This window comes from Nycticebus coucang, chromosome 1, assembly GCF_027406575.1.
Source record: "Nycticebus coucang isolate mNycCou1 chromosome 1, mNycCou1.pri, whole genome shotgun sequence".
NCBI classification, from domain to species: domain Eukaryota; kingdom Metazoa; phylum Chordata; class Mammalia; order Primates; family Lorisidae; genus Nycticebus; species Nycticebus coucang.
The window spans coordinates 103,684,558-103,703,222 of record NC_069780.1 but is presented as its reverse complement, the minus strand read 5'-3'; the positions used below and the strand labels follow the sequence as shown (position 1 = coordinate 103,703,222).

Here is an 18,665-nt window from a genome sequence, read left to right as displayed (position 1 = left end):
TATAGTTACACACTCACCATTGCAATCAAGATACAGAAAAATTTTCCAAAAATTATGTTGCCCCTTTATAGTCAACCACTTAGCCCACTTCCAGCCATTTTTTTAAATTTTTTTAAAATTTTAACTATTATAGTTACATAATTAGGGTACCTAGGATGTTTTGATACAATCATAGTATGTGTATGAATCAAACCAGGATGATTGGCATATCTGTCACCACGTAATTATCATCTCTTTGTATTAGGGACATCTCAATTCTACTACTAATTCTACAGCTCTTAATTCTACCTTATTCCTAATATCACTTCCTAACCATAAAAGCTATAGTTGATCAGTTTATTCCTAAGAAAACATATGAATAATGAATACAGTACGTCTTTTAAAAAATAAGCAGTAATGTGAATGAAGTTTGTTTTATACTTAAAAATCTAATTTCCTATCCAATACACTTCTAAATAAATTAACACTTAAAACTTAGTTAGACAAAATGACTTTCCTAATAAAGTATGTGTTTATATTAATGGAATATCTTCTCTTAGTCAGACACTCTGTTAAACTACGGTACATACTTTTCTTCATCTCAAAAACTCCATGAGTAGGTACCATTATTATTGTACCTACAGATAAAACTGAAGCTTAGCGAGGTTAAATTCTTGCTCCAAATCAGTGGATCTAGAAATTGAAAACAAATTTTAGTAAATCAAAAATTGCAATGAAAATGCCATAAATTTGCCAAGAAAGGCAGATATGTTTAGGTTTAATTAGAAATTAATGACTTTGAGAATATAAAATTCTGTTCAATTGATTTATAAAGTTAAATAACATAACCCCCTTTTCCCCCAATTAGCCTGCTGGGGAAAGTCTAAACTTTACAATTTTATACCACTAAGGGAATTTTGATGTAGACAGAAATCATAATGAAATGGAAAAAAATTCCATTGGTGTTCACATTTTATATAGTAGAATTTAATATAGACATTTATCCCAAATGTACTCTTATCTAGAATAACAGAACAACCATAGCTATCTCCTCCTAGAACAATGTCATGACTACAAAATATTCTAAGCCTTTGTGCACATAAAATCTCTGTAAATAGTTGTGGCTGCTCTACCCAACTTCAACGCACTGCTTTCTATTATTGCTGGGTATGTTTAGCTTGGTAACCTAAGCAATGGTGCCCCAAACTTGACAGTTAATCATTTTAAAATTAAAAGATTAAGTCTACTGAAAGCCTAATTATGAAAACTGGAAGAAAAAAGAAAAGAGTACAAAAAATTTCCAGCTTACTCGTTCAGAAATAAACATTGGAAAAGAATGCTTAATTAACTCCATGAAGGTGCTGTCCTGAGAAAGAATATATTAATTTTCCCTAGGAGATGAAACGTTTTTGTGGTTATATAGTCAAAGACTAAAGAAACTTCATTGAGATGCCTAAAAGATAGTTAAATGGGACTTGTTGCCATGACTTCAACAACCAGCATGAAGCTAATCAGCGACCATTGCCACCACTGAAAAGGAACTGGCTATTTCAAGCCTTAGCTTTCCTTCTAAAGATGCAATGATCAAAACTGAAACTTGACCTAGAAGCTGTCATTGGTCTAAAGGCGCCTGACAAAAGATTTGGCAAGTGTTAATAAGAATAGGAAAAACAACAACCCACAAAGCAGTTGAATTTTTCAAACTTTCGGGATGGTAAAACCCAGCAAAACCAGCCAAGAGCCTAACAGGCAAAGATTATACCCAGTGTAGCGTAATGGGCTTATTACTCTGATCTGTTGTCCATGCTCAAAGATGGGATGTTTTTCCATACTAAGCAGCCAGTAAATAAACAGTGAGCTACAGCCAGTGGGACAGAAGAAGCAAGCCAGTGACAAAATGAACAGAAGGACTCAATTTGAGGACAGCAAATAGCCACTTGTACCCCGATTCTGTGGTCCCCACAAGAATTAGAAGATCATAGCAAAGTCCTGCCTGCTGGTAGGGAGATGCTCCCTATACACATGTGCGTTCCAGAAATTGCTCTGCACACAGCGCTGCATATTAATTCCAGAAGGTGTCCATGAAAAATGAAAAGGCACAGCTACTACTATCCAATAGGATTTTTACAAATTATCTATTCAGAACGCTTTGTTTTAATTATGTTGTGTTTCATTTTAATTATGTTGCTTTGAGTCAGCCCTTTATATAGAAGACAAGAGAAGATTGAATGAGTCTTTCAAATTCCCAAATAATAGCTTCTTCAAACATTCATCATTTCACCTTTAAAAGCCTCCTAGCATTTGGGGAGTCTGAGGTGGGTGAATCTCTTGAGCTTAGAAGTTCAAGACAACCTTGAACAAAAGAGAGACTATCTCTACTAAATATAGAAAAGTGAGCTGGGCATGGTGGCAGGCGCCTATAGTCCCAGCTACTCAGGAGGCTGAGGCAGGAGGATAGCTTGAGCCCAGGAGTTTGAGGTTGCTGTGAGCTATGATGATGCCAGGGCACTCTAACCAGGGTGGCAGAGTGAGACTCTGTCTATGAAAGAAAAAAAAATTTTAAAGCTGAGAAAGAGCAAGAGTGGGGGGAGAACAAGGGGACAGAAAAGAAGAAATTGGAAGTGAGCCCCAGAATTATGGAGACTTACATGCAAGAGTGTGAACTTTCAGGTCTTAGGAAAAAGGGATTTTTATTCTTTGTCATTCATCTCAAGTTGTACAACTGTTAAAGCATTGAACAGTATGAAAAAAGGGAGAAATTATCAAAATGCTACTGATCTTTAGGATGCTATTGTCCTCCTTCATTCCTAACACTTCACTCACACCACAGTGTTTTCCAACCTTTTTTTTAATCTCACAGTGCACTTGAACCTATAGTTAAGCTTCCACAGCATATTTCAATTATGTCAATCAAAAAAAAATAGTAAAAAAACGAATACGCTTATTCAAAGGAGTAGGGTGCTGGCCCCATATACTGGAGGTGGCGGGTTCAAACCTGGCCCCTGCCGAAAAACTGCAAAAAAAAAAAAAAAAAAAAAAAGAATACACTTACTGTGCATTGAACTTCTTTCAAAAATAATTTAATGATCTTTCAAAATTTTCACAACACACCTAAGATCCTCTCACAGTACACCAATTGAAAATCACTGGTTATAACATTATTTGACATCTAAGGTTTCAAATGTTTAATTCAGTTACAGTCTGTAGTTAAAAATGTTAAAAATAATTTCATTTATAATTAAATGTGCTTACATCTTTTGGTCAATTTTTTTTTTAAATTCTGATTGTATTAGGGCAGTCAGTGAGAAACAGCACCTTTAATGCTTATTGGAAGATTCTGTTTGGTTAAGGCATGAAACCAGTTACATGATGGTCACATGCACTGTCGTCTGTAAAGTTCATCTTCTTACCCAGCTCCCAGGGAGGAAGGAACATGTGGGGTACCAAGAAGTTAACAGAACATCTCTCTAGACAAGTAGACCAACAAATCAACCCAATAGATTATCAGGTTAGTAGATGTTATAACACATCATCCTCCTATTTAACAACATGGAATTTGATATATACAGTTTAATCAATTGGCAGTTGCTGGAATTGTGACTATTTTTAGATTGCTTGTGTTTTCTCTTGATCACTTGTCCCCATGTCTTCAGAATTCCAAATTCTTCTGGTTTGTTTTCTAACAAATAAAAAGATGATTTTTCTTCTCATTATTTTTCATATTTTCTCCCTTTTTACTATGTCTGTCACCAAGTCTGTTCAGATCTCTGTTGGAAATGCTGCCATGTCATAACCACGTCGTAGAACAACTTTCCGAACCCTTATATCAAGTCTTCCTTCAATCTGGGCTGCAATAATCCAGACTCGTGAATGAAAGGTCTGGAGAGCCAAAAATATTACCTAAGAATATTTATATCTCTGGATCATTTGGTCCAGACTGAGGGAAAGAAAATAATGACAGGTTGGAACAGATAGAAGGTAAATGGCACTAGTCTGTAACAGCTGTGTGAGGACAAGGAGGAAGTTCAGAGTTGAAGCAACAAGGTGAGGGGATAAGAAGGATATGTGGATTGTGGAGACAAGATGGCGAACTGAAGCCAGCTTTCCACAGAGGCTCCTGTCCTGAAGGAGAGTTAAGGGACGAAAATTTAGCAAGTAACCTGATGGATTCAAGCAGCACCAAGCGAGAAAGTTGAAGAACGCACATCAACCCCGCTGAGGAGAGCTACGACCACAAGGACACAAACAAAAGGTACAAAACCCACCACCAAGCTGACGGGAGTCCCCCCTCCCCCACCTGATTGGCTTAAGAACCCCACAAACAAACAGGCAGAAATCAAAGGCCCTCCCTATACTACACGGGAGAAACCTACTAAAATCTGGACCTACCTCCCTTACTAGGGTGCTTAGATGTTCTCCTGCCAGACATAAAACTGTATAAAACTGTAAATATCCTTTTCCGGCAACTCTGAGCTCCCAGCACTTCCCTCCACTCTCTCTGAGGTCTAAAAGCCTGTCCTCCAGGAGTTCAGATTCTTGGGTGACTTCTAGAGGGAAGAGGACAGTGCCCAAGCTGCGGCTGGTCAGCGCTGATTCTGGGGCACGGGAGAGAGGTGAGGACAGTCAGCGGAAGGCGACGCTCACCAGGGTGGCGCTTCCCTGAGGCGTGGTGCAGCAGCCCTCCTTGGGCAACAATACAACCAGGCATAAAACTGAGTGGAACTGTGGGACCTCGCTACCGGAGGCTCTGGGCTCCCGGCTCTCCCCCCACCCTTGCTCTGTGGTCTGGAGACCTGAGTGCCTGCCGTGTGGCCAGGCAAGGAACTGGGTCGAACTGAGTCTGTTCACTGCCGGAGGCTATGAGCTCCAGCTGCTCCCCTGACCCCACCCTCACTCTGAAGCCTGAAGGATTGAGCTGCGGCGCTGCCGCCGAGTGAGAGACTCTGGGCTCTGGGCTCCCGGTGCTCCCCCCGCCCTTGCTCTGTAATCTGGAGACCTGAGCACCTACTGGGCGGCCGAGCAATGAACTAAGTGGAACTGAGTGTGTTCACTGCCAGCGGCCATGGGCTCCCACTGCTCCCCCAACCCCGCCCTCACTCAGAAACCTGGAGGCTTGGGCTGCGGCGGTGCCGCGGAGCTAAAGATTGGGAGGAACTGAGTGTGCTTGCTGCCGGCGGCTCTGGGCTCCCGGTGCCCCACCCGACCCTCACTCTGTGATCTGGAGACCTGTCCCCCAGGAGTCCAGATTCTTGGTGGATTTGTTGGGGCATGGACAGTGCCTGAACTGGGGCTGGTTGGTCCTGACTCTGGGACACAGGAGTGAGGCTGGGGGAGAACCACATCAGAGTGGCAGTTCCCTGAGGCGGCTGAAGCCACACCCCCTGCCTCCCTGGGCAACCAGAGGAGGCCACCCCTGAGTATAGGACTTGCCTGAGGTGACTCACAGACCCAGGAAACTTACAGGGCAGGGCCGACTCAGAGAACTGAGACTTCAACACAGAGCAAGTGCTTCACTGGGGTCAAACGGAAGCCAGCTGAAAATAAGTCAGAACCACTTAGCCCCACCACACCAGACAGGGCCCCAGTTTCTCAGGCCACAACAATGAACGGACCCTCAACTAAACCCCAGGGGAAAAATCAAAGGGAGTAAAACAACCATGGGGCGGAATCAGCAGAAAAAACTCTGGTAACATGAATAACCAGAATAGATCAACCCCCCCAAGGAAAGATATGGAGGATGTAATTGAAGATCCCATTCATAAACAACTGGCTGAGATGTCAGAAATCGAATTCAGAATTTGGATTGCAGACAAGATTGATAAAATGGAATTAGGAATCCAAGGAGAAATTCAGAAGTTGTCTCAAGAATTTAACAAATTTAAAGACAAAACCACCAAAGACTTAGACAAACTGAAGCAAGAATTTGCAGCCCTTCAAGATATGAAAAATACAGTAGAATCCCTCTGCAACAGAATGGAGCAAGCAGAAGAAAGGATTTCTGACATGGAAGATAAAGCCTTTGAACGCTCCCAAACTCTCAAAGAGGAAGAGAAATGGAGAGCAAAAACAGATCACTCTCTCAGAGACCTATGGGATAATTCGAAGAAGGCAAATATACGAATAATAGGACTTCCAGAAAATAATGAAGTGGCATCGATGCGCACAGAGGCCCTTCTGCATGAAATTATGAAAGAGAATTTTCCAGACGTGCCTAAAGATTCTGAAATTCAGATAGCGGACAGCTTCAGAACCCCAGCACGACTCAACCCCAATAAGTCATCCCCCAGACATATCATAATTAGCTTCACTAAAGTTAACATGAAGGAGAAACTTCTCAAGGTTATCAGGCAAAAGAAAGCCACTACCTACAAAGGTAAGAACATTAGAATGACTGCAGATCTCTCTGCTGAAACTTTTCAAGCCAGAAGAGGGTGGTCATCAACTTTTAATCTCCTAAAGCAAAATAACAATAACTTTCAACCCCGGATCTTATACCCAGCTAAACTGAGTTTCATTTATGATGGAGAAATTAAATACTTTAATGACATTCATATGTTGAAGAAATTTTCCATAACCAAACCAGCTCTTCAGGATATTCTCAGACCTATCCTCCATAATGACCAACCCAATCCTACACCACAAAAGTAAACACACTCAGAAACTTCAGATCAAACTCCAATTTCCACACTGGTGAAAGGATTAAAAATGCCCACTGGACTTTTGAAAAATCTCAATACCCAAACCTTCACCAGACTTATCAATATTCTCCATTAATGTGAACGGCTTAAACTGTCCTCTAAAGAGGCATAGGTTAGCTGACTGGATACAAAAACTCAGGCCAGATATTTGTTGCATACAAGAGTCACATCTTAACTTAAAAGACAAATACAGACTCAGGGTGAAAGGATGGTCAGCCATATTTCAGGAAAATGGTAATCAGAAAAAAGCAGGTGTTGCAATTTTATTTGCAGATACAATAGCCTTTAAACCAACAAAAGTAAGGAAGGATAAGAATGGTCACTTCATATTTGTTAAGGGTAATACTCAATATGATGAGATCTCAATTATTAATATCTATGCACCCAACCAGAATGCACCTCAATTTATAAGAAAAACTCTAACAGACATGAGCAACTTGATTTCCGCCAGCTCCATAATAGTTGGAGATTTCAACACTCCTTTGGCAGTGTTGTATCGATCCTCCAGCAAGAAGCTGAGCAAAGAAATCTTAGATTTAAACCTAACCTTCCAACATCTGGATTTAGCAGACATCTACAGAACATTTCATCCCAACAAAACTGAATACACATACTTCTCATCAGCCCATGGAACTTACTCCAAAATCGATCACATCTTAGGTCACAAGTCTAACCTCAGTAAATTTAAAGGAACAGAAATTATTCCATGCATCTTCTCGGACCACCATGGAATAAAACTTGAACTGAGTACCAACAGGAATCTGCATACTCATACAAAAACATGGAAGTTAAATAACCTTATGCTGAATGATACCTGGGTCAGAGATGAGATTAAGAAAGAAATTGCCAATTTTTTGGAACAAAACGACAATGAAGACACAAACTATCAGAACCTCTGGGACACCGCAAAGGCAGTTCTAAGAGGGAAATTTATAGCACTGCAAGGCTTCCTCAAGAGAACGGAAAGAGAGGAAGTTAACAACTTAATGGGACATCTCAAGCAACTGGAAAAGGAAGAACATTCCAACCCCAAACCCAGTAGAAGAAAAGAAATAACAAAAATTAGAGCAGAATTAAATGAAATTGAAAACAAAAGAATAATACAACAGATAAATAAATCAAAAAGCTGGTTTTTCGAAAAGGTCAATAAAATAGATAAACCTTTGGCCAACCTAATCTGAAAAAAAAGAGTAAAATCTCTAGTCTCATCAATCAGAAACAACAAAGACGATATAACAACAGACTCCTCAGAAATCCAAAAAATCCTTAATGAATATTACAAAAACCTGTATTCTCAGAAATATGAAAATATGAAGGAAATTGACCAATACTTGGAAGCACGTCACCTTCCAAGACTTAGCCAGAATCAAGTGGAAATGTTGAATAGGCCCATATCAAGTTCGGAAATAGTATCAACCATACAAAACCTCCCTAAAAAGAAAAGCTGGGGACCAGATGGTTTCACATCAGAATTCTACCAAACTTTTAAAGAGGAAATAGTACCTATAATACTCAACCTGTTCCAAAAGGTAGAAAAAGAAGGAAGACTACCTAACACATTCTATGAAGCAAACATCACCCTGATCCTCAAACCAGGAAAAGACCCAACAAGAAAAGAAAATTATAGACCGATATCACTAATGAATATAGATGCAAAAATATTCAACAAGATCCTAACAAACAGAATCCAGCAACACATCAAACAAATTTTACATCATGACCAAGTCGGTTTTATCCCAGGGTCTCAAGGCTGGTTCAATATACGTAAATCTACAAATGTAATCCAGCACATAAACAAATTAAAAAACAAAGACCATATGATTCTCTCAATCGATGCAGAAAAAGCTTTTGATAATATCCAGCATCCCTTCATGATCAGAACACTTAAGAAAATCGGTATAGAAGGGACATTTCTTAAACTGATAGAGGCCATCTACAGCAAACCCACAGCCAATATCATATTGAATGGAGTTAAATTGGAATCATTTCCAGTCAGATCAGGAACCAGACAAGGCTGCTCATTGTCTCCATTGCTTTTTAACATTGTAATGGAAGTTTAAGCCACCGCAATTAGGGAAGAAAAGGTGATCAAGGGTATCCATATAGGGTCAGAAGAGATCAAACTTTCGCCCTTCGCAGATGATATGGATTGTATATCTGGAAAACACTAGGGACTCTACTACAAAACTCTTAGAAGTGATCAAGGAATACAGCAGCGTCTCAGGTTACAAAATCAACATTCATAAATCGGTAGCCTTTATATATACCAACAATAGTCAAGTTGAAAAAACAGTTAAGGACTCTATCCCATTCACAGTAGTACCAAAGAAGATGAAATATTTGGGAATTTATCTAACAAAGGACGTGAAAGATCTCTATAAAGGGAATTATGAAACTTTAAGAAAAGAAATAGCCGAGAATGTTAACAAATGGAAAAACATACCATGTTCATGGCTGGGAAGAATCAACACTGTTAAAATGTCCATACTACCCAAAGCAATATATAATTTCAATGCAATCCCTATTAAAGCTCCACTGTCATACTTTAAAGATCTTGAAAAAACAATACTTTGTTTTATATGGAATCAGAAAAAACCTCGAATAGCCAAGACATTACTCAGAAATAAAAACAAAGCAGGAGGAATTACGCTACCAGACCTCAGACTATACTACAAATCGATAGTGATCAAAACAGCATGGTATTGGCACAAAAACAGAGAAGTAGATGTCTGGAACAGAATAGAGAACCAAGAGATGAATCCAGCTACTTACCGTTATTTAATCTTTGACAAGCCAATTAAAAACATCCAGTGGGGAAATGATTCCCTATTTAACAGATGGTGCTGGGTGAACTGGCTGGCAACCTGTAGAAGATTGAAACTGGACCCACATCTTTCACCATTAACTAAGATAGACTATCACTGGATCAAAGATTTAAACTTAAGACATGAAACTATAAAGATACTAGAAGAGAGTGCAGGGAAAACCCTTGAATAAATCAGTCTGGGCAAGTATTTTATGAAGAGGACCCCCCGGGCAATTAAAGCAGCTTCAAAAATACACTACTGGGACTTGATCAAACTAAAAAGCTTCTGCACAGCCAAGAACACAGTAAGTAAAGCAAGCAAACAGCCCTCATAATGGGAGAATATATTTGCAGGTTATGTCTCCGACAAAGGTTTAATAACCAGAATCCACAGAGAACTCAAACACATTAGCAAGAATAGAACAAGGGATCCCATCGCAGGCTGAGCAAGGGATTTGAAGAGAAACTTCTCTGAAGAAGACAGGCCGCACGGCCTTCAGACATATGAAAAAATGCTCATCATCTTTAATCATCAGAGAAATGCAAATCAAAACTACTTTGAGATACCATCTAACTCCAGTGAGATTAGCCTGTATCACAAAATCTCAAGACCAGAGATGTTGGCACGGATGTGGAGAAAAGGGAACACTTCTACACTGCTGGTGGGAATGCAAATTAATACAGTCCTTTTGGAAAGAGATATGGAGAACACTTAGAGATCTAAAAATAGATCTGCCATTCAATCCTGTAATCCCTCTACTGGGCATATACCCAGAAGACCAAAAATCACATCATAACAAAGATATTTGTACCAGAATGTTTATTGCAGCCCAATTCATAATTGCTAAGTCATGGAATTGAAGCCCAAGTGCCCATCAATCCACGAATGAATTAATAAATTGTGGTATATGCACACCATGGAATATTATGCAGCCTTAAAGAAAGATGGAGACTTTACCTCTTTCATGTTTACATGGATGGAGCTGGAACATATTCTTCTTAGTAAAGTATCTCAAGAATGGAAGAAAAAGTACCCAATGTACTCAGCCCTACTATGAAACTAATTTAGGGTTTTCACATGAAAGCTATAACCCAGTTACAACCTAAGAATAGGGGGAAGGGGGAAAGGGAGGGGAGGATGAGAGGAGGTGGGTAGAGGGAGGGGCATTGAAAGGATCACACCTGTGGTGCATCTTACAAGGGTATATGTGAGGCTTGGTAAATGTGGAATGTAAATGTCTTAGCAAAGTAACTAAGAAAATGCCAAGAGGGCTATGTCAACTAATGTGATGAAAATGTGTCAAATGGTCTATGAACCAAGTGTATGGTGCCCCATGATCATATTGATGTACACGGCTATGATTTATTAAAAAAAAAAGAAGGATATGTGGTCATTATGAAAGTTTTGAGATACACAATAATCCAGAAAGGTAAAATCTACGTGGATTTAAAGAAACGGACCCCTCCCAGCAATATCGAGTAGCAGAGCAAGTTGAAACGTGGCAAGTGAATCAGAAACATTGTGTTTCTTGGAAGTGAAATAGTGGACCGTGACACAGTCTGACTCACACCTTTTGTAGTGACCCCTGGATGAAGCTAAAGCTAGCAGAAGCCCTGCACTGCCCACCACCAAGGCACTAGCATTTTCACTGTTATGACAATTTCTATTAATTGTGGCCCCCATATTCTATTCAAGAGGTCATGAAGGATGAAAAAAATGAGTAGCCTTCACATAACAGAGCCTGAGGGAAAGCAGATGTAGACGCCCCCGTGCCTACTCATGCCACCTGTGGCTCTCTTCCTGCTTGGGCCATCCCACACTCCCACCACCCCTCCTTCTGGACAGAGCCACAGACACCCAGCATTCCTGCAAAGCACCCGTTCAAAACACTTCTCTTGATGACTGCACCCCCCAATGGCTTCCATTCCTGACTAATGGCTTTAGCAATGCTTATGTTTAATCTGGATCTCTATACCTAATCTTGTAAAATCCTCAAATAGTTTTCTGTGTGCAAGTTTTATATCTCCACTGAAAGCTTAAGTCCTTGGGAATCTGATAGTGTAGTTGTTCTGCACCTTTCATTAGGTCATTAGGTGCAGGATGAGAGCGGACATGTGCTAGACCCTCACGCAGACCCTTATGGAATAATCTGTACTGAAATATACTGAAAAGGCTGCTTTAGGGGGAGGAGCAATCCTCATTGGTCGCCCCATGTTCAAAAAGTCTGCCACAGCTCTGTTAAGAAGATGCAGGGAGATACGCGAATTCTCACTGAATGCTTTAAAATGTTTCTTTCTTTTTTAAAAAAAATTCACATTAATACAGGTTACAATGTTTACATTTGTTAGGTAAAGTCCCTGTTGTAGCGGTGTCCCCCTCCTCAGGAGAAGTGCCATGTATCCCCACCTGGTGCCCAGAGGGGGAAGCACGCCCATCTCCTCCCCACCCCTCCCTCAACTCGAATTGAATCGAGTTTTCCTTTTGTGTGGGTGTCACATCATCTACTGTCTTCTTCATATCAGTATTGAGTACTGTGGATACTTGCTTTTCTATTCTTGTGATACTTCACTGAGAAGAATGTGTTTCAACTCCATTCAGGTTAACACAAAAGATGTCAAGTCTCCATCTTTTCTTAGGGCTGAATAATATGCCACAGTGTACACAGACCACAGTTTGTTAATCCATTCATGGGTTGATGGGCACTTGGGTCATTTCTACATCTTGGCGATCGTAAATTGAGCTGAGATAAACAATCTATTATAAATGTCTTTATGATAAAATGATTTTTTTTTTCTTCTCGATAGTAGCTGCCTAGTAATGGGATTTCAGGATCAAATGGAAGGCCTATTTTAAGTTCTTTGAGGTTTCTCCATACTTCTTTCTAAAGAGGCTGGATTAGTTTGTGGATTACACCAACAGTGTAAAAGTGTTCCCTTCTCTACAAATCCATGCCAGATGCTTTAAAATTTTTTTACCTTTCTTGAGTTGGGCATCACTTCACCCTCAGCTTATTTAAACCTGGGTGTATTTATCATGATAGGTAAAGGAATGTCTGATAAGATAATGACTGTGAAATGAATGAAACTGATTGAAAATACTAAATTTTATAGTAATGTCTACATCATGTATACCTCAGAAATCAGTTATTGATAAATTATACATTTATATTAATAGCTGCTTTGGCTTTGTCCTCTCTAAACACTTGTCACCTTGAATTTGCTTTCTTATATACCAGGCATGTCCGGAAAGCATCCAGCCACATGTGTCTCTCTTTTCCACACTGCATGGATGGCTCCTTTCCAGACTGCCTTCATACAATTGAGAAATAAAATTGTATTCTTCTCTTTTTAAATCTTCCTTTACAAGGGAAAGAATGTGTCAAACAGTGGTAATAATGGGTAACCTTGTCACACATGTCTCATATATCTAGTACATCTTTGTGATTTGGGGGGTTGGGTTTTTTTTTGTTTGCACTATCTAGTATTTCTATAACCACAAAAGAAATGTAGAAAACTCTGAGCATCCAGTGTTCATTATCGGTACTTTAAATCTACACTGAAGTAAACAGTTGGCTTATCTTAGTGGAAAATACCTACTAACTATAATGCTGTGCCTTCAGAATTTTTTGAAGGCACAATTCCATTTCAGCACTTTCTTTTACACATTTTTTTTTTTTTGCCTTAATGCAAGAAAATAGTAAACACAAAATATTATGCCCAGGAGAAGGAATAAGTCAGCAGGGAGTTATAGTTTATTAGATATCATCTCCTTTATGCTCTGATACTTGTTAAATACATACATGCTATATATATAGTTGGTAAACACACACACACACACACACATATATATATATATTTGTTTGATATTTTTATACTAGGATTTAACCATAGTGGTAAGTGTACCTACGGTAAATATTGTCAGTGGTTAAGACACCATTTCTAGGACTTATAGCAACCTCAGGAAACACCATCTTGTACTCACACAAATATAAATAAAACAAAATGAAGAAAATTGTAAAAACACTTACATGTAACCCTTTATGTTTAGGACATCACATTTCACCCTTCTCACTTAAGGTCATCTTGTCCATATTCTGTAGTTGGTGTCCCTCGTCCTTTGAACAGCGTTTATCCTTACCCTCCCTGTCCTTCAGCTAGTATTCCCTGTACTCTCATTTTCAAATGGAAAATTTATTATGGGAGTTATCCCTTACTAAAGGTTGGTGACCCTCAAATCTTTGTTTACCTTTTTGTTTCTGTGCTCTGATTAAATCTTCATTATATCTTTCCAGCCTACTCAATGTATGTATTTAACATACAGCACTATCACTTCTTAATTAATATTTCAAAAATGAAATTAATCTGCAGTCTAAAACACCCAGAAAATAAACCATCTGCTTTAACCTTTAAATATTCTATCAAGGGATCCACTATTAACCCCATCTGCAAGGTTTCAAATCATTAGAGAATATCCATTATTCATTTTCTTCCTAATTGTTCAATTGTCTAATGCATACATTTTTTTCTTTAGACATATATGAATCCTTCATCCATTTTTTTGGCTCTGTAGTGCCACCATTACTACACTGGCATAGACACAGATCACAACAGTCTGTGATTACTGGAATTATGTGACTAGTGGGTTTGTCCTCTCCAATTCATTCTTTGTCCTGAATATATTCTACTTATCTCCTTAACACGTAAACACTAATCTCATCATAATTCTTCCCTGCTCAAAAACCTTCCAGGAATCCCTATTTCCTATTTTGTGAATTCTAAATTCCTCCCATTGCTTTTGAAGGTTCTCCAAAATAAGAACAATTCTGTCAATCAAGTTCTACATCCTACCGTTCCCCTCAAATCACCTTATTCTACCTAGAACAACACTTCCCCAAATTCTTCATATCTCTCCAAAGGAGCTTCAGTACAGCAGCCTCCATGAAACTTTCCATAATATCACCTGCCAAACTAAATAATATCCAACATCATTTTTTAAAACGAAATAAAGATTAATGGTCTCAGAGTAAACATTTATGACATACATGTGATCAAACAGAGCAGCACTGATGTGTTTAGAGGAGAAATTTTAAAATTCCTGACCTGGCTCTCTGCTGGAGCCTGAAATTCCATCATAATTAGAGAGCTTGCAGGTTAAAGTTAACCTTGTGGCTAAATGTAAATACTCTTAGCAAAGGATTAGTCCAGCATCTTTTGGTATGAAATGTTTTGTTGTATCTTTTCTGGAAAGCAGAATTTTGGAGCAGAATGAAAACCTTCCTTGATACCTAGACAAGCTGAGGGCATTATTGAGGGAAGAAAAGAAAAAAGAAGAAGAAGAGATGCCAACACTTCAATTTGCCTACTTTGCAAATAACCATTTTTTTGAGATTAGCGTTGTACATTATAGATATGATGACTATAAATTATTCAGAATATTTGATTAACCAATTACTCTCATTCTTCCAGAGTACCAGAGTTCAGATTTCTTCTGAGAAAAACAGGATTGCTACATTCACCCTGAAAGCACCATCTTCCTTTCTTTAAATGATAAATTTCAGTTGTCACAATACCAGGTGAAAGATGGCTTCAGTTTGCTGCCACAGTCCAGCAACCTCCCACACTGGTTTCCCCTCTTATCCTAGAAATTTGAATTTCAACACTAAACATCCTACTATCTCTTCTATCATAAGGACATTCGACTAGATTGTTTATTGCAGCTCAATTTACAATTACCAAGATGTGGGAACAATCCAAGTGCCTGTCAACCCAAGAATGGATTAACAAACTGTGGTATGTCTGTACCACGGAATACTATTCAGCCATTAAAAAGATGAGGACTTGGCATCTTTTATATTAACCTGGATGGGGTTGGAGCACATTCTTCTTTGTAAAGTATCAAAAGAATGGAAAAGCAAGTATCCAATGCACTCAATACTAACATAAAGTCAGTAGACAAATTAACACATGCCTGCATAAGAGAAAAACTCAATTCAATCAAAGTTGGTGGGGGGAAGGGAGAAGGGAGGGGAGAAGAGGGGAGGAGAGAGGGGAATTGGTTAACCTCCCCCTAATGGGTACAATGTAAGGGTACATGGCACACCTCCTGTACCATGGGGGATACAACAACAACAGGGACTCTAGCTAACCAATGCAAACATTGTAACCTAATTGTTTGTACCCTCACATTAATCTGGAAAAAAAAAAAAGTTCAACTATCTCTACTACCACTAAATGAAAGAGCTTTTAAGTAACATCAGTAAATTAGAAGGAAGAAGAGAAATACGACCCTAAGTGACTAAATGTTTCCCATGTTTCATACGCATTTCCTTCCTTCTTTCTCTCACTTGCCTCCCACCTATTTATCAAGTCTTTAAACTCATTTCTCAGTCTCTGCCCTGAGTTTTGACTTCATGCTCCCATTCACCACTGCTCCCTGCTTCTTCTTTCTCCCCTTCCTTGACCCCTCACTTTTCACCTGCTCCCTCTATCCACTGGCTCCCACTGGCCACCTGACACCTCATATGAGTTTTTGGTGACCTCAGTCACAAATGAGAAAAAGTAATTCATTCCTGGCCGAAGGAGGAGTGGACACATTGTAAGTGTCTATCAGATGACAGATAGGAAAGAGTGTTTTTGAGAGTTACAGACCAAGTTTAGGATTATCCTAACTACTCAGTTGTAACTCCATCCCCTCTCCCTATAATTTGGGATGATGGGCAATTTAGATGTGGACATTGAAGCAGAATCCAGGGCCAACTGTTTTCATAGAGTGTGGAAAGGTAAGTTAGAGAAACAAGTAACTTTGAAATTATGAACGCCTTACCCTTTGATAGTCCTCTGAAGGGACTTTACACTGGTACATTATGTAATTCTTTCTAGACATTTTACTATGTTGATCCAAATAGCATCTTGAATTCATGATTAGATGGCATCAAATCAATTATTTTGGCTTTCCATTTGTGAGAGCTTTCCCGCCGTGCGGGGTTCTCACTAGAGTTCATGTGCTCAAGTAATAACCAAATAAGTAAAGCAAACAAGAGCTGGGCACGGAAGGTGCTCCATCTTTCTTTACCAACCTGCAAAACTTCCTGCAAAAAACACGTAAAGGCGGTCCATCCTTAAGATCGTTTCCAACAGTGTTCTATACAAAATGCCCTAAAAATGAGTCTTTTGAATTCTCTTCCAGGGTCAAGCAAGAAGAGACTCTGAATGTTGTGACCATAGTTAACATTCATAGGCAAAAATGTCCTCAGCTTTCTCTGTCTTTTTCTCTTCCTTTCTTCCGAGTTGGCCGGTGTCTATAACTGCAACGATTAGTAGTCAAAGCAGCCCCCAATCCTTGGGCCTGTGGGAATATCGGAATTTCCACCCGAGCACGTCGGGCCCGGAGCCCCCTTGGAGATCCTTAGCAACCAAGCACAAGAGCGCGGCAGGGGGAGGGGCGCCCAGTGGACTCGGGCCGGAAGAAGCCAGTCCCCTGGCGTTTGAAGGGTCACCCCCACCCCCCACCCTCGACTGCCAGCGATGGCTAATCAGTGACCGCGGAAAAGGCGACCTTGCCCTCCGCGAACGGATGGACGCGCCCAGCGAACGCGCGCGCACAGGTGTGTGGGGGACCCCCCTTCGATTCCCCAACTTTCCTCCTGGAACTGACTCCCCATGCCGGGGCTGGCTGTGAATCGGCTATTTCTTTCCCGGCCCTCCCACCGGTCCACCCCACTCAGTCACATTCCTGCGGCCGTTCCAAGCTGTCGCCGCTCAACTCCAAGACTGTGTCTAGAAACTCCAGCGACGCCCCACTCCATGGCCCGAAGGTCGGACCCAGAGCTGACGCCCTCTGACTCCAGTCGCCTACCCAAGGACCAGGCGTCACCTGCAAATCTTTGTGCCAGGGGGCATTCAGTTTGGACAGTGACTAGCCATTGTCCCCAATCTCGCCCTGCCCCTGGCACCTGCTCCTACCCAAACCTGTACCAACTGGAAGTTTACGAAGTTTCCATTCCTCTGGCCCCATCTCCGCTCGCTCCCCAAATGGCACGGTCAGACATAGGGACGCTCGAGGACAGCCACCTCCCTGGAATCCACGAGTTCTTTTGAATCCTGGGTCTCCTGGTCGTTATTCCTCAAACAGCGCCCCAGGCACAGAGTCCAGGAGGCCCCCAGGCCTCCGTCCCGGTGCGCTCGCTGGGACAGACGCCCGCCCTTCTCGCCTTCCGGTGCCACCGAAGCCCCTTTAGTTTTGCTCTCAGAAAAAGTCCCGAGAAGGCGAGGGGAGTGAGGGGCGAGGGGGCGCAGAGCTTTCCTTTACACTGTCCTCCTCCCCGCAGCCCAGCGCCCGCACGAGCACTCACCCATGGCCCGGAGTCTGGCCTCTCCCCGGTCTTCAGAGGAATGCGAGCGACCCGGAGCTGCTCGGGGCCAAGCTGTCCCAGCCGCGCTCCGGCTCCCCGCGCCCGGGCAAGTGACAGCCTCGCCCCTCCCAGCCGACACAACTTGCCAGGCGCCTGGGAACTCCGCCGGGGCGCGGACACCGCCCCCCTCCTGTCCACCTGCCTCGGAGGCTGCGTTTTGGGCTTTCAGGCGAGTCTCCCTGCACTCGCATGCTTCCTTAATACCCGAAACACTCCTATGCACACACGTCGTCCACGGATGACTGGTTAGCCAAGATAATGATCCCTAAAATGGAGTCTAGAAAAAGAGAATTCCAGAAGCAAAGACGAATCTGCTATGGTGATTGTATATTCCCTAAAATAGTCTCTTGTCTTCGTTATACGTACGGTTTTTTCTTATTAAAGATGTGAATGCCATTAAAAAAAAAAAGATAGACTTTTACATCTTTTGTATTATCCTGGATAGAGTTGGAGAACATAGTAAAGTATCACAAGAATGGAAAAGCAAGTATCCAATGTACTCAATACTAGTATGAAACCAGTAGAGGATTTACTACAGCTCCCACCTAATGTAAGGGCACGTGGCACCCCTCCTGGGTGAGGGGCACAGCTACAACAGGGACCTGACCTGACAAAAGCAAACAGTGTGACTTAATCGTTTGTACCCTTAGATTAATCCGAAATTTTAACAAAGATGTGAAGACAAGAAGAAGAAAAAATATCTCCTTTTAATTTACAATTTTGTCATCTCTTCTTTCTTCTAAGTGTAATATGTTTGTTTCTGTTATCTGG

At 40.9% G+C, this 18,665-nt stretch overlaps 1 protein-coding gene across 3 annotated transcripts in view; it reads right to left on the bottom strand.

Moving 5' to 3' along the window:
* Positions 1-18,034, bottom strand: part of GPM6A (glycoprotein M6A) — a 220,721-nt gene extending 202,687 nt beyond the window's left edge. For 2 of the 3 annotated variants that reach the window (XM_053585285.1, XM_053585323.1), the window contains exon 1: positions 17,835-18,034. In XM_053585285.1, the coding sequence (XP_053441260.1) occupies positions 17,835-17,838 (4 nt within the window). In that variant the 5' untranslated portion in view covers positions 17,839-18,034. The remainder of the gene's footprint in view (positions 1-17,834) is intronic. The other variant, XM_053585312.1, reaches the window with a different exon arrangement.
* Positions 18,035-18,665: the final 631 nt, after the last annotated feature.